This window comes from Lontra canadensis, unplaced genomic scaffold (genome assembly GCF_010015895.1).
Source record: "Lontra canadensis isolate GAN:19392208 unplaced genomic scaffold, GSC_riverotter_1.0 scaffold15, whole genome shotgun sequence".
Taxonomy (NCBI): domain Eukaryota; kingdom Metazoa; phylum Chordata; class Mammalia; order Carnivora; family Mustelidae; genus Lontra; species Lontra canadensis.
In genome coordinates this window covers 24,066,027-24,086,899 of record NW_022631009.1, presented here as the reverse complement: position 1 = coordinate 24,086,899, position 20,873 = coordinate 24,066,027, and the positions used below count along the sequence as shown (strand labels likewise).

Genomic DNA, 20,873 nt, shown 5'->3' with positions numbered 1-20,873 from the left:
CTCCCCCAAATCCTTCAGTTAGCCACTGATCACATGGTTTTTGCCACATCTAAATTCTGATCTTTGGCAACAGATCTGACCAGAGGAGATGATGCCTATACCTCCTCCCCCCACCACCCTCAGGGATCTCTCTGCACTGGCTGGCTTTATCCTCTTTAAATGCTGTAAATGAGGAATATTTAGCTACGTGTATTAGCAGTGACTAATTCTGCAGTTGCTAATGAATGCCTACATATTTGTACGAAACTCCATAATTAAACTTCCATTTAACAGGAGAGTGGCTAGCAAAGAATTTGGATAACTTGCTACCTTACTAAGTGAAATGCCCATACAGCAAAAAGAAATAGTTCCAAAATGTTAAAGCACATTATCTTCTCAAGTCCATTAGGTCTTTGAAAATCTATACTATATAGTCATTGAATGAAATTTCCTGTCTTTTTCCAAAGGGCATGATACTGCTTTGTACCTTCGCTAAAAATGTTGATGATTACTGGAGACTGCTTTCATTGTAGGCATTAGTCTGAATATGAAAAGTCTGCATTCTTAATGTTTACCACAAACCCAGCGAAGCTGTTGATCGGTCTGAAGGTCAGTCAGATCTTCAATACTTCTCCAGCTACACTGGCAGGCATATGCTCGTGTTCCTTTCTTCTTTACCAACTTTGTTCTTAATTTGTGGAATTCCGGCATGTTGTTTCTATTAATAAAAAAAATGAAGATTTTAGCACAGTGGCTTTGCTCGAGCTGGATGACTTTAAAAAAAAAAAAGTTGTCATTGCTTTATTTTCCTATTTTTACCACATCTGAACACTAAACAACCTTGGCCCTCTCACCTAAACAACAGAAGATAGGCTTCTGTGTTCTTTCTGATGGTATTTCCTTGGTATCCAGTGCTTTTGAATGGCAGTCCTCTAGGTCTGTTTATTAAAGCTGTTGTAATAGAACATGAGAACTAAAAGGCTGAATGAAGAATTATTGATTTGTCCTATCAGAGATGACATGATATGAGAAGAGAGTGGGAATGATGGTGGTACATCTCCTACTCAGATACTCACTTATACCATACTCTAAAAGCCCGTAATATGGTCAATGGAGGGCATATAAGAGGCATAAATAGGGTTCTGATGGGTTAACTATAGCATTTTTCATTAAATAGACATAAAGTGCCTATTATTTCTATTTGTTGAACTAATATTTTATCTTTCAATTGTTTCAATGATATACTGATCAGCAAGATAAACTATTAGCAACAGAATAAATGTCTATCCTGCATTAAATGTCAATAACGTTAACATAATTAAATCAATGGGCAGGACCATCATAAAAAATGATAACTGTCTGACTTGATGCTACTGTAGAAAGACTAGAGAAGTTAATTTAAATTTAATGAACTGAAAATCAATTATGATTTTCATTACAATCCATGTACTGAATTTACGTAACTACTCTGTAACAGGAAAACAAGGGAAAATTCAAAAATGAAATGATGAAAAAATACAAAGTAAAATGATAAAATACAAAGTAAAATGATGAAATACAGTAAATATTAAGAAAAGAGACAAAGTGCTGTCACTGCAACAGAAGGAAGGCTACAAAGTGCCCTCTGGTGGCCAATGGGCACCACACAGTACTGTATTGTACAAAATACAGGCATAATTCAGGTTGAACCTAACAAAACCTAGATTTCCCAGGCCAACTGTTTGCTTTCAGTAAACTACGGGAAGAGGTGGATCATCTAAGTTTTATCAGAAAGAAAAAATCAAATTTAACGTTTGATACTTGACTGAATCCTTAATTAGAGATTTTATGAGTAGGATTCATGAATAGCCAGGACACTAATTAATACATTTCGAGTTGTTTTTAGGATGCACATATCTTAAAAGTTTAGAAAAATAATTTCCCATAAAGAAAATGATTTAGTAGGAAAATAAAAGCATCTTATGTAGCTACTATGGCAGGATGATCAAGTATAGCTTATATCTCTTTTTGAAAACTCTAGAACTTGTCAGAGCTAAGATACACATTTCCCTCATTTATAAGATAAGGACAATAAAGCAAGCCGATGTGTAGACCGATACCACTAAAAAGAAATGGCTCCCCAGGCACTGTCAGGCACCAATGTCAATGGCACCCTGCAAGCCTTTTAACTTGCCTTCTTTGGTGACCACCTACTTGTGCTTTCCTTTGGCTCTTACTCCCCACCTCCTCAAGTGTTTCATCTTCTCCCTGTTTCTTTACTTTCAGCAGCTCACATCCTCATTCACACAGCTCTGCCATCAGGTGTGAAAATCTTCCATTCCCTAGCTTTCCTCTGAATATATCACTAGTTTACCTCCTTCTACCCAGTTACAGAGAGCTCACTACAGCACTGACATTACATGCATTCTGTCATTCTATACTAGTTTTTGCAAGATTGGTGGTTCACAGTGGTGACATAGGGGGATTACTGACCACTCATCACATTAACCAGAGCAGAGGACTAAGAAAAGTCAGAAATGGCAAAACAGACCTGAATTAAAAATTAACTTTTCCCACTCTGGGATTAAAAGTGGGCTAACCTGATCTGGGATTTAGGGACTGTACTAGGCTTCATTTGGATTGGGAAATATGAAACCTCTCAAACTGTAATTTTTCCATGAATTTGTATATTTGAATTTTTGTGTATGCTTAGAGAGGATTCAAAGTTTTCATAAGACTGAATTTCAAAATGCGTGAAAAAATATTTTTTAAAGATTTTATTTATTTATTTGACAAACAGAGATCACAAGTAGGCAGAGAGGCAGGCAGAGAGAGAGAAGGAAGCAGGCTCCCTGCCGAGCAGAGAGCCCAATGCAGGGCTCAATTCCAAGACCCTGAGATCATGACCTGAGCCAAAGGCAGAGGCTTTAACCCACTGAGCCACCCAGGCGCCCCAAAATGTGTGAAATTTTGATGTGAAAGAGTTTAAATAAACAATTCAAGTAGAAGAGACTCCCATGGATTTACAGGAGAATGGCTGCCAGAAGAGGTGTGGAAGAAACACTCTCACCTTTTTATCTATTAGAGAGAGATGCAATATATTCTGATTACTTGCATCAGAAAATACAATTCTTGTTTAGGCTCAGGTTTGGGGTGGGGGATAAAAATGCATGGTGTGTGCACTTCATTAATTTTTAGGTCTTAATTTTTATTTGAAAATGTGATACATAATTCACAGCCTAATTTTATTTATTTATTTATTTATTTAAGCAGGGTCCATGTCCAGCAGAGCCCAACATGGGGCTTGAACTCATGACCCTGAGATCAAGACCTGCGCTGAAATCAAGGGTCAGATGCTTAGCCAACTGAGCCACCCAGGTGTGTCCCATGTGATGTATAATTCAGATACATTTTTATGACTTACAAATCTTAAAAACATTAGGTATGTAGTAAGTGTATAAGAATGCATAAACTGCAAAAACACGAGAAAGACACTATCCTGACCCCAAGGAAGGAGGCAGACCTATACCAACTTAAATTTTCAATCTTCCTCTCCAGTGAGTGCTAGACTAGGTACACAGCGCTGTGGACACAGAGGAAAGGATGAACTTACTTCCAAGTTGACAGAGAGGTAAGGGAATCATGAAGGATGTGCAGTGAATTGTACCCTGAGGGACAGGTCAGGTTTAGGCGAATAAATGCTGGGGTGGTGGAAGGGAAGAGCTTGAACTGTCACAGGGACAGCGGTACTAAGTACTCTGATGCAGCTATAACCTTGTGAAGGTGAAAAGCTAACTGTGGAAGGACACGCCGGGTGGCAGACAGATGGGCTCTTGAATGCTGTACTGAGGAACTTGGACATGATTCCCCAAGCAGAAGAGCTTTGGGCACGTACAAGTCGCACTCAGGGTTATGCGTTAATTCTCAGAAGGGGAAGGGTGGCCTGAAAGAATTGACCTCAGGCGGAGAAATCAGTGAGAAGGCTTTTACTGTACTCCTGTCTGGAAGTAGCATATCCTCACATAGGCTGACTGCAGACAGATGGAGAGGAGGAGATGACAGAAATATGCAAGAGGTGGAGGCCACATGATCTTGCCAAGTCCACCAAGAGACGTTATAGCAAAGAAGAAATATAAAGTCATTGCTTGGTACGTTTTTCACAGAGTGAAGTTCTTTGGAAACATACCTGAAAAACAGATAATCGCATGATTTGTCCCACACGTAGTCATCGTAGCTTACTACCCAGAAATCACATGCTATACAACGCAGATGATCACATGCTCTGTTCAGAGAAAAATAACAGTACATTAAAGATTACTGGTACGTTTAAATATGGAAATCTGGTGATTTATTCATAGGATACACTACATACTCCAGATTACTGAGTAAACAACAGAAAAATAAAGATTAATGTGCTAAACATTTTTGTATGAAAGGATGGATAACATACATATCTTTAGGTAAAACTTCTCAGGTTAAGTTTCTGCACAAACTTACATGTTAAATTTCTATATAAAGCTACTTATTTTTCTAAGCTCTTACACACTGACATATATACATATATATATGCATACACACATATGCGTACTGTATAGATATAAAACAAAACAAAAGGGATGTGCAGATCTTTTAGTGCAATGGTTTTCAAATTGGATCTGAGGGAGATCTTCACTTAAGATAAACTTCTTTGGGACGCCTGGGTGGCTCAGTTGGTTAAGTGGCTGCCTTCGGCTCAGGTCATGATCCCAGCGTCCTGGGATCGAGTCCCGTATCAGGCTCCTTGTTCGGCAGGGAACCTTCTTCTTCCTCTGTCTCTGCCTGCCTCTCTGCCTACTTGTGATCTCTCTCTCTCTGACAAATAAATAAATAAAATCTTTAAAAAAAAGATAAACTTCTTTAAGTTACTTCCCTTCCTACTGAAAATTTCAGGGGTGCCTCTATCACAGAATTTGCCACATTATAGGAAATGAATCTGTCCCCCCATAAGTTACTTAATACTGGGACAGAATCTTATTTGCTTCTGCTTCCCTAGTACTTGGCATTAATATATTCATTCACTCACTTAGAAGATACTTCCTGAAAGCATATTATGTATGCTGGTGAGTTTCTGTCCTCATGGAGCTTATATTCTAATGACAGAAGAAATGATACTCATAATAACTAAATTACATAGTTTGTTAGAAGGTGAAAAGTGGGGCGCCTGGGTGACTCAGTCGGTTAAGCAGCTGCCTGTGGCTCAGGTCATGATCCCAGGGTCCTGGAATCAAGTCCCACATCGGGCTCCTTGCTCAGAAGGGGGTGGGGCGCCTGGGTGACTCAGTCGGTTAAGCAGCTGCCTGTGGCTCAGGTCATGATCCCAGGGTCCTGGGATCAAGTCCCACATCGGGCTCCTTGCTCAGAAGGGGGTTTGTTTCCCTGTCCCTCTGCCTGCCGCTCCCTCTGCTTGTGCTTGCTCTCTCTCTCTCAAATATATAAAATCTTAAAAAAAAAGGGAAAGTGCTTCCAATTTTTGAAATGATAAGTAGAGTAAATAAAATTGGGAGTATCAAGAAGGAGTGGATTGCAATTTTAAGTAGAGTAGTCTGCACAGGCCTCACTGAGAAGGTACGTACATCTGAGCAGGTTCTTTAAATGGAGTGAGAAGGTGGTTAAGAACAGGGGTTAAGAGAAGGTTATATAAGAAGGGAGGGAAAAAAAGATTATTTTTATGTTGATGGCAGAGCTGCAGTGAAAAGCAAAACACTGATGATATAGGAGAAAGGGGAGGAAGTGCTGGAATGACACTTAGCATGTAACAGATCCTTACTGAAAATGTAACAAAATGAAATGCCTCACAATTCTCAAAATGCATAAGCTACATAGTAAGTTTAGGAGTAAAATAACAATATACGGAAATACTTATGAACTGCTGATGTTAACAATTTGATTTATGTAATAACTGTGATTTACTTTAAAAAAGAAGAAACTTTTTCCATTATTTGACGTATTTAAGAGCTAAAATCAATATAGATATATATTGGATTATCTAAAAATTAAAAGGAAGAAGAGGTTTTTCTTTCTTTTTTTTTTTTAAGATTTATTTATTTTAGAGATAGTGTGTGCCTGCACATGTGCACATGTAGGGGGAGGGGCAGAAAACCTTCAAGCAGACTCCCCACTGAGCCAGAGCCCGATGTGGGCCTCAATTTCATGACCCATGAAATCATGACCTGAGCTGAAAGGCAGAGTCAGATGCTTAACTGACTGAGCCACCCAGGCATCCCAATAAAAGATTTTAAGATACCAAAAACAAAGTGAAAATACCAATCAGTGACAGAATGGAAGTAAATGTTTTCAACACAGTCAAATACTTACACTATACAAAGAGTGCTTACAAATGACAACAAAACTTAAAACTTGAAAATATATTCAATCTCTCTCATATGGGTATCACAGAATAGCAGTTAAGAGCACAGACTGTGAAGACAGACTGCCTAGGTTCAAATGTATTCCACTATTTACCAGCTGTGTAACTATAGTCAAGTAACTTCTCTGTGACTCAAGTTTCCCCATCTGTAAAATGTGGGTAATAATAATACTTACATACCTTACAGAATTGTTAATGGACCTAATCGTTTAACATTGGTAAAGTGCTTATAACAGTGCCCGGCGCAGGGTTTGTTAGTTAAAATATAATGTAATTAAATTATAAAGCAACCAAGAAATAAATGTTTTAGCCAATTAAGTTAGCAAAAATTAGGACTCCCAGACATTCCTGGTGGGTATGTGAATTTCTGTAATCTTCTGGGAAAAACCTTAGCACTATTTTAAAATTAAAATTATGCCTAGCTGTTGCTCTAGCAACCGCATTTTTGGGAACCAAAAATTACATATAAATAAAAACATCAGTCTATAAGCCATTAGCTCAAGAATTTTTACTGCACTGCTGAATTGCTGAAGTGGCAAAAAACAGGATACCACTTGGATACCTATGAAAAAGGGAAAAGGCTGAATAATATGCAATATATATAGACTGTTAGGTAGCCAATAAAGAGAATTAGATTTATCTATTGACCTAGAGGGATGTCCAAAGCAAGGTACACCATTAAAATACATAGCATGAGCCTATTTTTGTAAAAACAACCAAAAAAATTTTCCTGCATAGGTATTTGTAAGTTTGTAAGAACATGGAGAAAAATGTGGAAGGTTATATACTGTACAGCTAACACTGGCTGCCTCAGGGGTAGTGGGAATGGAGGAGAGAGATTATTAGCTTTTTCTTTACATATTTTTAAACTGCTTTATTTTTTAAATAAGCAATCAATACTTCTGCAATAAAAAAATAATTAAAAAACCCCATCATTAGATTTTTTTTCACTTATTTCTCTCTAAAATTCAGATATGGTAACTTCAAAATTGCAAATACTTTTGGCCTGAAAATTTCTTTGAAAATAAATGTTTATTTTAAAAATTATTATTAATCATAAAAATAACTACTCGAAATCTATAGAAGCTTCATAAACAATTCCATATTTTCTTTTAAACTGAGTTGTATTTATACATATGGAAATTCAACACAATTAAATTTGTACACATCTGAACTTGGATTTTTAATGTACAAGTAAGGAAATGCAAAATGATGGTTCCCAAAGCTGCCATAACTTGCTTTCTTATGCATATGTAGTTTATTACATGATTGCACAGAGTGTTAACTTTAATGCTTTAATACATATGTGCAATTTGGCTAAATTATTGCTGTTTTGGGAACGATAATTTAGAATTTCCTGACGTTTTGTACGTGTAAAATCTCAAACATAATGTTAAATACAGCTTTTTAATTTAATTTAAAATTTAGTAGTTTATTCAAATCTATTCACACTACATTTTCCTACAAACTGCCCTGTGAGAAAAATAAAACTAACTTGCAGCTAAGAAATCATTCTGCTGCTACGATTCACTCTATTAGATCGTAATTAGTAGGCATCTATGGAATAATACAGCTTTACAAGTGGTTTAAAAAATAAGAATGTAAAATTCGATTTGGCTTGAAAATAATGCCTTGATTTTATCTATACCTTATTAATGCCACCATGCTTCCTGCTACCACTCTTTCTCCTTTCCACCAAGTGAGTAAAAGACTCACATCTTTATACTCTAAAATCATTCAGCAGTACTCCCAAACCAGAGCTTTATCTGGAAATCAAACAAATAAAACACATAGAAAGTAGGCAGAATAGACTCAATTTCCTTTATGCCCTGGGCGTGTAAATCAGTGCTTATTTTCAGGGCTTAAATATATTTCTCTTCCATAACTATATGCATATAAGACGATATCTTTAAAAAAAGGCATGATTCTAGTGAAAGATAAATTGTCAGGATTCTTCTTCTAAAATGTGGAGGGAAATGGGGGCGCCTGGGTGGCTCAGTGGGTTACGCCTCTGCCTTCGGCTCAGGTCATGATCCCAGGGTCCTGGGATCGAGCCCGCATTGGGCTCTCTGCTCAGCAGGGAGCCTGCTCCCCCCCCCACCCCACCTACTTGTCAAATAAATAAATACAATCTTAAAATACAGTCAAATAAATAAATACAATCTTAAAAAAAAAGAAAAAAAGGAAAATGTGGAGGGAATATAAATATAAAGGTGTCACCAACAGCTTTGTCCTTCTGTCCAGCTAATACATACAATTTTTACTATTTTTAAGGTGTTCATGATCGGAATGTCCAAAATACAGCCCAATATAGTCTTCTGCCCAGACTCTGGTTCTCAGTTAAACCCTGCCAGATCTACACAGCAGTCTAGGAAGCCTTGTTGTTTGGACAGTGGGAAAATAACAGTAGCCTCAATAGCAAAAACAGTTAAGTTTCTTCCCTCTTGCACACATTACATGGTCTCCGTAAATTGGTATACTAGAAAGGATAATGGACAGGAACAAGTTACATATTTGAGTCCTTGGTTTGTAATAACTTTTCTGATCTTGGCAAGACACATTACTTGAAGTCATCCTTGAGAACATTCTTTTACTTCCCATAGCTATTTAAACACCAAGTTCTGTCAATTCTAGATTCTAAATGGCGCAAATATGACACCTTTTCCCTCCAGCTACTTTCACTACTCAGGTCACAGCTACCATCCCCGCCTCTTTCCTGGACCATAGTACTACTACCTGCTGACTGTTCTCCCTGTCTTCTCTTGTCTTGCCCCTTCAACTTCCAAACCATTTTCTATTCAGCAGCCAAAATGACTTTCTTTAGAAACACAAATACGGTTGTCACCCCATCTGCCAAAAATAAAAACCAAAAAATCCCCCAAAACAACTAAAGCCTTCCACTGCATATAACACACTTTTCCTAAAATCTGCCAGAGGACTCCAGAACCCCAAACCAACTGTCCCTTGACTACCTCTCCAGCCCCATCAAGAGTGATTCTTTCCCCCACTCACAGCTACTCCAGCTCAGGGATCATCTAACACTCTGTGCCCTCTGGCTCTAATGGTCTCCTCTCTTTGCCAACTCATTTCTCATACTGTAGTCTGATTAAATGTTATTTGCTTGGGAAAACATTCTCTAACCCTTCATATTAGCTGGTGTGCTGATTATCTAAGCTTATCGTACCCTGCACTTTCCCTTCACATTATGTATTATGTAGGAGCTAGCAAGCAGGTGGTTCATTAGTATGTGTTCAATGAATTTAACACCAGTGTCTCAATTTCCTCATTTATAAAATGGGGTTAAAAAGTCTTGCTCTATTTGCATCTTGCTTTTTTTCCTGTGGAGCTGAACCAATAAGCATATATAAAAAAGTGCTCTGGAGAGGATAAAGTACTTCACATATAAAATGTTTTAGGTGCATATTGAAGAAGTATAGGCTTATCTTTCTGTGGGTGCAGATCTGTTTTATGAAGAGGTTTGTCCATAAGGGTATCTTTGTAATAGTGAGCAAGACAAGACTGTGAATGTACACATTTACGCAAACAGTATGTGTTTTTTCTTCTTGTAGCTGTGCAGAAAGTAGGAAGGAGTTTGACGAATATTATCATGCTCATGCATCAATATTGTGTGACTGGATCCTTAAGCTATAAAACAGGCCATTCTTTTGTCTAGTTAAATTCCACCTGGAGCAAGACTCTTCTGTGCTAGAACCAAATCAATGTACCTGTAAAAAATACTATATAAAAGAAAATCTTCATGAAATATTTACTCTTTGAAAGTAAACCAGAATGGATCATCTTAGAGACCATTTTTATTTACTATTTTTAATTTTTTGAGAGACAGAGAGTGTGAAAGGGAGAGATCTTAAGCAGGCTCCTTGCCCAGCATGGAGCCCAGTGCAGGGCTCAATCTCACGACCCTGACATCATGACCTGAGCAGAAATCAAGAGTTGGACGCTTAACTGACTGAGCCACCCAGGCGACCTAGGACCATTTTAAAAATTAGAAGACCCATGTAGGTAAACACTGATACATATTTCCTGAGATAAAATGGGAACATAGCGGAAGAATATAGGATTCCTGGCACAGAACTAGAACACAATGAGAAGGCAGCACTAACAGATGAAAAAGACACACGAATGACTGTAAACTATTACTTAAACTATCCTCGGCATCTTTTGCACCACAGGCAGACTATAACATAGGATTCCATCTAATCCTCACGGGATCTCCGTGGAGTGTGTTCAGTTTTTAACGGGTGAAGAAACCAGTTTTAGAAGATACATCCCTCCTCTCAAGGCTTCACATCTCATAAGTGGCACAGTGAGATCTGAACTCAGGCATTCTGCCATCAGAGCTCTTTCTCTTTGTGCTTTAAGTACTATCATTTGCTTCTTACCAGTTCCTTTCCTGGAGAGGGTTTCTTTCTTTCTTTTCTTTTTTTTAATTGATTGATGATTGATTGTTTATTTATTTATTTATTTATTTTTGGTATCTAGTGTTTAGCACAGGGCCTAGGACAAGCTGGGCATTCAATGAATACTATAAAAAGAAAAGAAAAAAGAATCTCAAACAGAATGACAAAATAAATTTGAAAATAAGCAGATAAGATAGTTAGAACACACATTAGAAAGGAGGGTCATTCCAGACAGGGAATAAAAGCAAAAATTTTCAGAAGCAGAAAGATGTAGTGGAAATTAGAGGGTAACAAATGTTTTAGTGGAAGTGGACTATCTGACTTGGGCTCTCACTGGACGTGAAGGGACCAAGAAGAGAAAGAACACAATTTGGTAAAGCAAGTAACCTTAGAGTTAATGTGGGACAAATGGTAACTCTCATCTTCCCTCTGAACAGAGGAGATATGCTCAGAAGAGTATTAGGGGTATTATCCTTCCTGCTGTATGTGGGTGAAGCAAGAGAAGGAAGTGGAAGGTAACAGGGAATCTGGTGCAGTTCCTAGGTGACTGGAAAGAGCCTGCGATTGGAGGGGGTGTGGTCTGGAAACTCAGAGACAAGTCCCAGTGACTCTACACAGGTAAGTCAGGATTGACAGCAACCCGACTATATTCTTCTCGAAGGGCTAGCTTGTGTCTCTAATCCTTTGTATAGAGAGCCCTCAACACACAATGATTTAACTGCTATTAATTGTTATTTACAGCCCTTACAGCAGTCAGCACCCCAGGGGGCTTGTGTTAGCCTTGATGTTTGCGATACATGCTTCTCCAGACTCCTCAACTTTCCTTTGGTCCCATAGCCTTTCTTTCTAGGCTTCCTAGGGTCTAGGCCAGCACCACTACAATCCTCCAACAATGTCTTTTTAGATCCCACTTCTATTATTCAATATAACTGTTATTCCTCCTAAAACATGGTCAACATGCAATCATGTATCTCATTCTTCTCTTTCCTAAAAAATTAACAGAAAGTAAAAGAAGTGTTTTAGGAATAACTAGATAAGAGATAATAAACTGGGCAAATAGGCCTCTGCAAAAATAGAATCAACAGTATCAGGACAACAGAAAGATATGCTTAAAACCAATTTGTTGGGGCGCCTGGGTGGCTCAGTGGGTTAGGCCTCTGCCTTCGACTCGGTCCTGGGATCGAATCCCGCGTCGGGCTCTCTGCTCGGCGGGGTGTCTGCTTCCCCCTCTCTCTCTGTGCCTGCCCCTCTGCCTGCTTGTGATCTCTGTCTGTCAAATAAATAAATAAAATCTTAAAAAACCAAACCAAAACAAACAAACAAAAAAAACCCCAATTTGTTTCTCCACATTATGACGATGATAATGGAATATGCTAGCAGTATGGGGTGGGTGGTATCATGACCATGAGACTTCCCTGAAAGGTAGTGAGTATATAGTGGGTGTAAGGGATGGGGAAGAGACAAAGAATGGAGGATTTCTGCATTTTAAATGTATAAAACCAAGCGACTATGTTTGAGAGCTCTTTGGTACCGAAAAGCTAGCCTTCTCATGCTGTGTGTTTGGTCAAGATGGTGGGTAACACACCATGTGGCTGCATGGCCACACTGCTTCACCAGTCTCGCCCACTGGCTTCTGCTGCCCAAAAGGCAAACATGGCAAGGCAGAAGCTCACTCTCTTGGCATCCTGTGGAAAGCAGGCTGGCACTGGAGTGACCCAAGCACTTCAAGTGGGGCTTAGAAATGGGCATCAACACAAGGAACAACGCATACCCAATATCACAGCTTTTAAAAGCTACTGCCCAGAATAACAAACATTTCAGTACGGTGTTCTCAAACTGGCTAATAAAATACACCTCTGATTTCGACAGAGACGGATGCCAAGAACTACATCTTAACAATAGGGTATCAACTGCAAAAAACCTAATAAGAAAGATAATCTATTTCCTTTCTTTTTAAAAAAGATTTATTTGAGAGAGAGTCTGTGTACATGCAGACACACAAGCAAGGGGAGGGGCAGAGAAGGAAGAGAGAGAGAGACTCCCAAGCGGACTCCCTGCTGAGAGAGGACCCCCCCCCCCCAACATGAGGCTCGGATCTCACAACCCCGAGATCATGACCTGAGCCGAAAATCAAGTTGGACCCTGAACTGATTGAGACACCCATGCGCCCCAAGAAAATCTATCTGACATCCTACCTCTGTGAAGTATTTGTTCCAATTCCACACGGAGCAGCAGTTCCACCAAGGTACACTGGGCTGCAACTAGACATGTTTGATAGATGGAAGAAAAAAATTACAACAAAAAAATATGAGAAGTTAATTTGGTCTCATTGACTCTATATTCTTGTAATCAAATTGTAGATTTTCCTGAGAAGGCCAATTATTTCAAAGAAGAGGCATTTATTCCAGGATAACTGCATTATTGGATATAACCCGTACATTCAGGAACACTCAAGGAGTTAAAATGAGTCACAGAAAAATGTGTTTGCCAAATAATATAAGGGACAAAGTAAACATCGAAGAATGTAACAGAACATTAATTCTGAGAAACTGTTCACACTTATTTTTTTTTCATGTGGCAGAAAATTATTTACAATGGCAATAATCTTCCATTCAAGTTCTTTTACACCAAGAGGTCACAGACCATGAGAACACTGAAGATATTGCTATTGGTCTTTCTCCTGAAAGCCAACCAGTGCTTTGTTGTTCAATGTCACTGTTGTTTAAATGGTAACAAAATATACTAGACTTTGCTCATAGTGTTTGCTCACTAGTGTGTGTAATTCACTAAAGCCATCTCAACTTACCTTTTACCAAGGCCTTGAATGGAAGCTCTGACAGATGTGTTACCTGAAGATTTAGATTTTAATTTCTGTTTAAAAAACAAAAACAATAAAAGGCCAAGGGTAATTTAGGGAATTCTAGCATAAAAACAAATATTTTTTATTTTATAACAACAATATTTTTTAAATGACTTAAATAAAAATTTTGTATCATTTTAAAGTTTCTGAAATAAAAACAACGGTCAAAACCTTTTAAAGGCAAAAGGGAAGTAGACCTCCCTGAGGAATTCGTAAATTACTCAGCTAATTTTTAGTCTAGGAAATTGATATACTGCCATTATTAGCATGCTAAGATTTACAGTCACTTTATAACTCTTCAGTTAATAGCACATTCAGTGATTTAATATGAAGGATCTGCTATTTAAAACTTCATCCTGGAAAAATTCAATTGAGGAGGAAAAAACCTCAGACTCATTTTTAAAGGCTGTGAATGGTACTCACCTGAACTAAAAATAAAACTAGCCAAACTCCTGGGTAACTTTAGGAATATTAATTTTGATCAAACGAAACAGTATCAACCAATAAACATGCAAGGAAATTGTAGAAGTACATAGTCACAACCATACAGTAGTTCCTGTATGGTTACATAACATGATCATCATTAGTAAGCATTTATTAAGTGTTAACTGGTATATGGTACCAAGCAGCATCAACCAACCACATACTAGGACCACCGCCAAGGAAAGGAAGTTGGAGAAAAGGCAATTTAAACTACGCAGAGACATGCCTTCATTTTACCTTGTAGGTGAGGAAATTTAATGGAGGCAAAAATATTTCACTTTACAATTTCCCTGAACTTTCTTATTTGATGTTAAACAGAACTGGAAGAATTTCTGGTGCATGTCTGGAAAAATAATAATGTACGTGTCTTTTTTTTTTTTTTTGAGAAAAATGTTTCGTGTACCATCCACTTATGGCTTGAAGTTAGCACACTGTGGCATTTGTTGTCATTCTTGGGCTTTTCTGCGTGGGTCTGAGAGCAGTTCAGAAACCGAACAGAATGGGTGAGTGGTTGGGGAGGAAGCAGTACTCTCAGGAACATAGTCTGGTCTGGAAAAGGTGGGCATGCACCCCTCTTCACAGACACCTCTTTTCCTCACCGAATCCATGTTTGTCACAGATCTGCTCTCCTCCAGGGTTTTATTTAGGTTGTTTTTTCCCTTGCAGTCTGAAGAACTGGATATGGTAACTAAAAAAAGGGAGCATACAGAAGAAGCACATAGAGGTAAACACCTCTTCTTGATTGTAGGAGTTACTCTTATTTCAAAGTAGTGTATCTTAAAGCCAAAGTAGAAAAATATCCCGGTTCCTTCTGAAATGTCTTGAAGTAAAGAGACAGTGCCTCACCTACAGATACACAACCTATAATACTTAATAACGAATTGTTCAGATGATCCATGAATAACAAGATCATGTTATCTTCTCCACTATTAATTAAACTAGCGTTGCTATTTGGCATTTATGACGCATTGTTGTTTGCAGAGTATTTAACACCATTGTTATTATGTTGATAAGTTAATCAACTAGACCATCAGCTTATTAATCTACCATCTGCTTACGAACTGAAAATGTTAAATTTAGAGAAGTAAAGATCATAAGCTCTCTATCAGTCATTTGATTTTTAGTCTGGCTGACAAAAATAAAAGTGGCTCATATCCATATCCTTACCACCACCACTGCCTAGTGATTTTCAGTCTATCTGGCTTTAATCTTCCCCCTTTGAAAAAAACCCTCTTTGGTATTATATTTATTCTTAGATTTTTGTTCTTTGTGGTCTCTGTAATTGAGACTTCCATTTGGTTTCCTCTTAAGTCTCACAAATATATTTTATATCCACCACACTGGTAAAAATTAAAGTATACACATTTTCATCTACTGCTGATGAGAAGAATAGAAATGACAGTCACTCTGGAAAACACTTGGGCAATGGGTAGAAAAGTTGAAGATAAGTACATCTAATGACCAAGCAATTCGTCCTCTAGGTTTGCACATTCTAGAGAAACTCCTGTATGTAGGTAAAAGAAGACACGTGAAAATATCCGATGAAACACTGTTTTTAAAAGCAACAACTGGGGGGTACTGGGGAGGCTCAGTCCTTAAGTGTTTGCCTTCAGCTCAGGTCATGATCCCGGGGTCCTGGGATTGAGCCTGGCATCAGGCTCCCTGCTTGGAGCCCTGCTTGGTGGGAGGCCTGCTTCTCCCTCTCCTACTCCCCCTGCTTGTGCTTGTGTTTCCTCTCTCGCTGTCTCTGTCAAAAAAAGAAAAAAAAGAAAAAAAAGAAAAAGAAAAAGAAAAAAAAAAAAGCCACAACTGGGTGCACTCCAAATGTCTATTACCAGGGAAGTGGATAAACTGTGGCAGAATTACATAATGGACTACTATACATCAGTTAAAAGGGTTTATGATTATACAAGTATAATTAAAATATAAAAGTATGGATGGAAAAGACAGGTTACCTCTGGGAAGGAAGGCAGTAGAGTAGGAGCTGGAGAGTTCTTAAACTATAATTTTAATTTCTTTAAAAGAAAAATCCAGAGACGCAAGTATGACAAAACATTGATATGTTCACTATGGGTGGTTAACTACAGAGCTGGCTGTCACACTGTTTTATGAGCTTTTTATAAAGTTGATAAGTACAAAAGCATTTAAACATTAAAATACCAAGAATTTACTCATTGGTTCATGGGATAACAGCAACGGCACTGCATCTGAGCACATTCCTATAATAAAAGCTATTTTTGGTCTCTAAGAAAAGTGTTCTTTAAATACGCAAATAAAGTAACCTACTTCATCTGTGAGCTGACTTCTGCTTTAACAGCTTTTCTAATTTTTCATTCTCACTGAGAAATGAACAGCAAATACATGAGAGTTTCTAATATTTTATTTCTTCTACAACTCTAAGTGGAATAATTCCCTTAAAACAGTTGTATTTTTCAGAATTCAAAGAACTAGATACTTGTGCATTCTATACACTTTCAGACTCTTCTAAACATGTTTTGAAATAATGAAAGAATTACTGCACATTTATAATACTTAACTTACAAAGGGTTTTTTGTCAAAGTTGGGTTCTTCAAATATTTCATTAATAAGACTGTCAAGATCATCTTCTTTCTCAAATGTTTCTGCTGATCTGAAAACAAAACAGCTGAAGCTTAAATACAGATAAAGTCAATATCAGGAGAATTTTGCTTAGTCTATTATTAGAGTTGATAAGAGGACAAATGTGACATTAATTAATTTTTTCCCTCTATGGACATAGTTGAAGATGTTGAGACAAAGATGTAGTTTATCAGGTAAAAAGTCACATATGTACATTACTATTTCACACTTGAAATGAGTCATTTAAAGCTATAGGTTATATTCAAGAGAAAGCTAGGCATGCACTTTTCTAAATTTTGGACTTATTTAAAGAACACAAAGTATGTACAATTACAAGTAGAACCTGAGAATTATAAACAAAGATAATTTTAATGAGTATTTCTAATTTTTTACCTAAGGGTTCCACTATAAGTCAAATAACTATCTTTTTACTACAGGAACTGAATTGAAGGTTATATAATCAAATGATCAATAAAAAAAAAACCCGAACAATATTCCCTTGACAGAGTATCTCAACTACTCTATATATAGAAGCTTAAATCTAGGTCTACAATATCCTGGTAGACTTGGAAATATGACCTTGGGCAAGTTAACTCTTTTACTAAGTCTTAGTTTGGTCAGTGAAAGGGGGATAATATTATTTGTGTAAGAGGGTTGGGGAGAGTAAATGAAATAACACATACAAAGCACTTAACATATAGAAAGGACTCAATAAATGTTGGCTATTATTATAACTATTACCTAGGAGGTTACGATATTATTTGTAAATATTCCCATCTGTATCATCCTGAACCACTTTAGTCCTATTATTGAAGTTCAACTCACAGCAGTTTTTTTTTTAAACTAATTACGTACTTCTCTTTATTATTTTGAACACTTTAACAACTTGTATATATTTTGATCTCTTACATTAGCAGTTGTTTCTGGCATCCAGATGTTGCACGGTCATTTATTTTATTACTTGCAGACCTATCATTTTAATAGACAACTTCAGTATTTTAATTCTTATTAGGTAAAGAGATAACAGTTGCATCACTATACAATTGGCAGATAGTCTCCTGTTAATAAATTCATAATATAAATTGGTTCTTAATTTTTAAATATCAATTTTGGCTCATGATAAAATTTTTTATATTTGACATTATATACCAGCTAGGGATTGTATTTGGGTATTAGGTTTAGGGCCCTTTCTGCTGTTTTTTTTTTTTTTTTTGCATAATTTACCTTTACAGCTACATTACCAAATGAATTTTTTTTTTTTTAGAAATTGATAATGTTTTTTTTTTTTGTTTGTTTTTTAAGATTTTATTTATTTATCTGACAGAGAGAGATAGATCACAAGTAGGCAGAGAGGCAGGCAGAGAGAGAGAATGAAGCAGGCTCTCTGCTGAGGAGAGAGCCCAATGCGGGGCTCGATCCCAGGACCCTGGGATCATGACCTGAGCCAAAGGCAAAGGCTTTAACCCACTGAGCCATCCAGGAGCCCCCAAATGAAAAGTTTTAACACATGAATAACAACAGTTCTGGTTTGCTATAGCTTTTATAAATGTATTACTGAAAAATCTGAGGTAGTAAGGTGAGGTGGGATGCTATGAACATTATGGATGGATTTCAGTAGTGCAATAACAGGCTATGGAGAAAGGCATAAAAGGACCTGTTCTTGAAAAGGATCCACCTTTTCAACTCTTTCCATTTTGAGCTGCCTGCTCCAAGACATTCTAGCCCTCTGCACACTAGTTCTCCTAACATGAACAGGCTCTGGACCGCTCTTTGATTAATTCTCTCCATCCCCCAATGAATGAATAAAAAGAACAAAAGAAATTGCAAAGTAACACTGATGTGGGATAGGGAAGGTGATGTCCTGGGCATGAGTACCTAAAGACCTCCAGCATGCACGACAAGAACATACCAATTAATGAGTGATATTTGCATAATCATTGTCAAGAAATCCCTAGCCCCTTCAAAGTGGTCATTTTAGTTGGCTCTTTAGTTGATTTTTAGAATGCTGCCCACTACTCAACTAATTTTTAGAACTCCTGTTTCTGAACTTTAGAATCTTCTCAATATTTTATATTCCAAAGGTTAATTTTTATAAACAAATGCCATTAGAGGTTAAGTCTGATAAACTGGGTACCAATGTTGTTGGGTAAATACTTCTGGAAAATCATGCACATGAACACCAAGACCAAACAAAACCCAGTGAAACCACAGAGGCAGGCATAAAATGACAAGAATGACTTTCTTGGGCTCTTCCAAATCTGCCTTTGTGTAATTTCACAAACATGTCCAACAGAGTTACTGCAGAGGCTCACAAGTCATCACTTGGAAGGACAATATTCATTCTGATGAAACAATTTTGACCTTTTGGGATTGAGGAGAAAAATGAAAGGAAAAAGAAAGTCCTATTATTTTATGATTATACGGAATCAAAGAGATTAACAAATTTGAAAGGTAGTTCTTTGGATCAAAAACCAGAATACTTAAAAAAATCTCCTCAAATTTCAATTTGGATGCCTGAGATTCCTTGGGACCTCACCTGGGGGCCACGGGAAGAAGGTAGGTGGTTTGGATTAATACAGTGTTTACAATAATAAACCATTTATCATAAATGTAATCTCATTCAATTCTCTGAGTTAAAAAACAAACAAACGGCTAATGATGACAGAATTGTACGGAATCGTTTTCTCCAACAACCCGCCCAAGGATTATACTGCCTGGGAAATTGGGTCAGAGGCGAAAGGCTGAGGTTCTCTGTGGGAACGAACACCTCCCGGGGCGCGCGGGGTGCGGGTGGGGGATAAGAACGGTTCTGGCTGTCAGAGCTGGTCAGAGAGGCCCTCTCGGGGCTCAGGGGAGGGGCCCCAAGCTGCACCTCTCTCTCCCCACCTCCATTAGGTCCCCACGGACTCCGTCTGGGTGGAAGACACCGGGTGAGGGCTCTCACGGGCGGGGCTAGCCTCCTGGGGCTTGCCCGGGTTGCCGAATTGGACCTTGGTAAGAGATGCCCAAATCCTCCTGGACAGGGAGTTGAGGTGTGCGCTGGGGTGGGGAGCTCAGGATTTGGGCCCGACTAGGGACTGCAGCTGCAGATCGTGGATAGAGGGCGGCTTCAGGGCGTGGAGCAGGCTTTAATAGGACAGCTCACCCCTCCCGCCTGTTAACCTGAGAGTCTCTTTCGCCTCGGCTCGGTTCCGGTCATTGCTGAGAATGCCGCCGCCGCAGCCTCTGGGCCGCTCGACCATGCCCAGTCTCGGTGGGTCTGGTCTGCAAAATTTGGACTCGACTTCATCCAAGAGCTCGTCCAGGTCCTTCGCCATCTTGAAACGTTACGTCTTTCCCGGTGCCCGTCGCGGCAGCGCCGGGTGGTTTCCAGGGCAACGCGGGGACCCGCCGAGCGCGCCCGCGCCCGCGCCCGCGCCCGCGCATGCGCTCGTCGTCCCAAGGCGGCCCAGGCGTCGCGAGGCTTTGGGGCTAACGCGCTCGAGCAAAAGGACGCCGTGGGTCCGCGACTTCTGGTGGCGCTGGGCTATCCCCGTGGCCAGGGGTCGGAGCTGTCCCTTGCTGCATGACCTCGCGACGGTTTGCTTTCCGTTCCAGATTGGCGTGTTTTGGCCCATCTCCCCCTCCTGGGCCCAGGTTGTAACCACAATCACACGACACCGTAGCTCCCTCGTGCGCTCCTTTTACGGCCCAATTGGGGTCCCCGTTCTATTCCAACCGTTCATAAATCCTTTAAGTAATCTGCGGAAAAGGCTGGGGAGAACTCACCAAAACGAAAGCAAGTATCAGCAAAAGCTGTTTTTTCCGTAGTCGGCAGGATTCGAACCTGCGCGGGGAGACCCCAATGGATTTCTAGTCCATCGCCTTAACCACTCGGCCACGACTACTGCTGATGTTAATTTTGGCAGTAAGATCTATGTAGACTCTGCACACAAGTGTCTACGCTGTAACAGGTATGTTTTGATGGGGAGAAAAACAATACAAAGCTGTTTGGTCAGATAAGATCATATTTGAATGTTACGGCTCTAATAATTTTAGCTTTTTGAGTTACTCTTGGAGCATATCCCGTGCGGCCTAACCCTTTTCTATCAGGAAGAACTGAGTTCTAGTCAGTTTTCTAGTTAGAGTCAGAAAACAGGAGGGAGGGAGG

At 38.8% G+C, this 20,873-nt stretch overlaps 1 protein-coding gene and 1 non-coding gene across 3 annotated transcripts; both read right to left on the bottom strand.

The window, feature by feature from the left end:
* Window positions 1–126: 126 nt before the first annotated feature.
* CUNH8orf37 (chromosome unknown C8orf37 homolog) lies at window positions 127–20,058 on the bottom strand. 2 transcript variants are annotated; one of them, XM_032858659.1, is made up of 7 exons: window positions 19,886–20,058; window positions 17,633–17,692; window positions 16,667–16,754; window positions 13,589–13,653; window positions 12,978–13,043; window positions 4,145–4,240; window positions 127–697 (listed from the first exon to the last, which is right to left on the bottom strand). In XM_032858659.1, exons 1-7 carry the CDS (start codon window positions 20,038–20,040, stop codon window positions 544–546), a joined length of 684 nt encoding a protein of 227 aa, XP_032714550.1. In that variant the 5' UTR covers window positions 20,041–20,058; the 3' UTR covers window positions 127–543. The 2 variants fall into 2 exon arrangements, with proteins under 2 accessions (XP_032714550.1, XP_032714551.1); XM_032858660.1 differs by lacking the exon at window positions 17,633–17,692.
* Window positions 20,059–20,528: 470 nt separating this feature from the next.
* On the bottom strand, window positions 20,529–20,610 carry TRNAS-AGA. The gene has a single exon. It is a non-coding gene; the product is annotated as a tRNA-Ser (tRNA).
* Between the last annotated feature and the right edge of the window lie 263 nt (window positions 20,611–20,873).

Bases quoted from the DNA above. Each gene is read 5' to 3' on its own strand.
- CUNH8orf37 (XM_032858659.1), bottom strand. From the start codon at position 20,040: ATGGCGAAGGACCTGGACGAGCTCTTGGATGAAGTCGAGTCCAAATTT. The intron at 16,755-17,632 runs GTAAGAGATCAA...TTTTGTTTTCAG, and splicing joins TGCCAGAAACAACTGCTAAT to ATCAGCAGAAACATTTGAGA. The intron at 4,241-12,977 runs GTAGGATGTCAG...TTCTCTGAACAG, and splicing joins GGAACAAATACTTCACAGAG to AGCATGTGATCATCTGCGTT.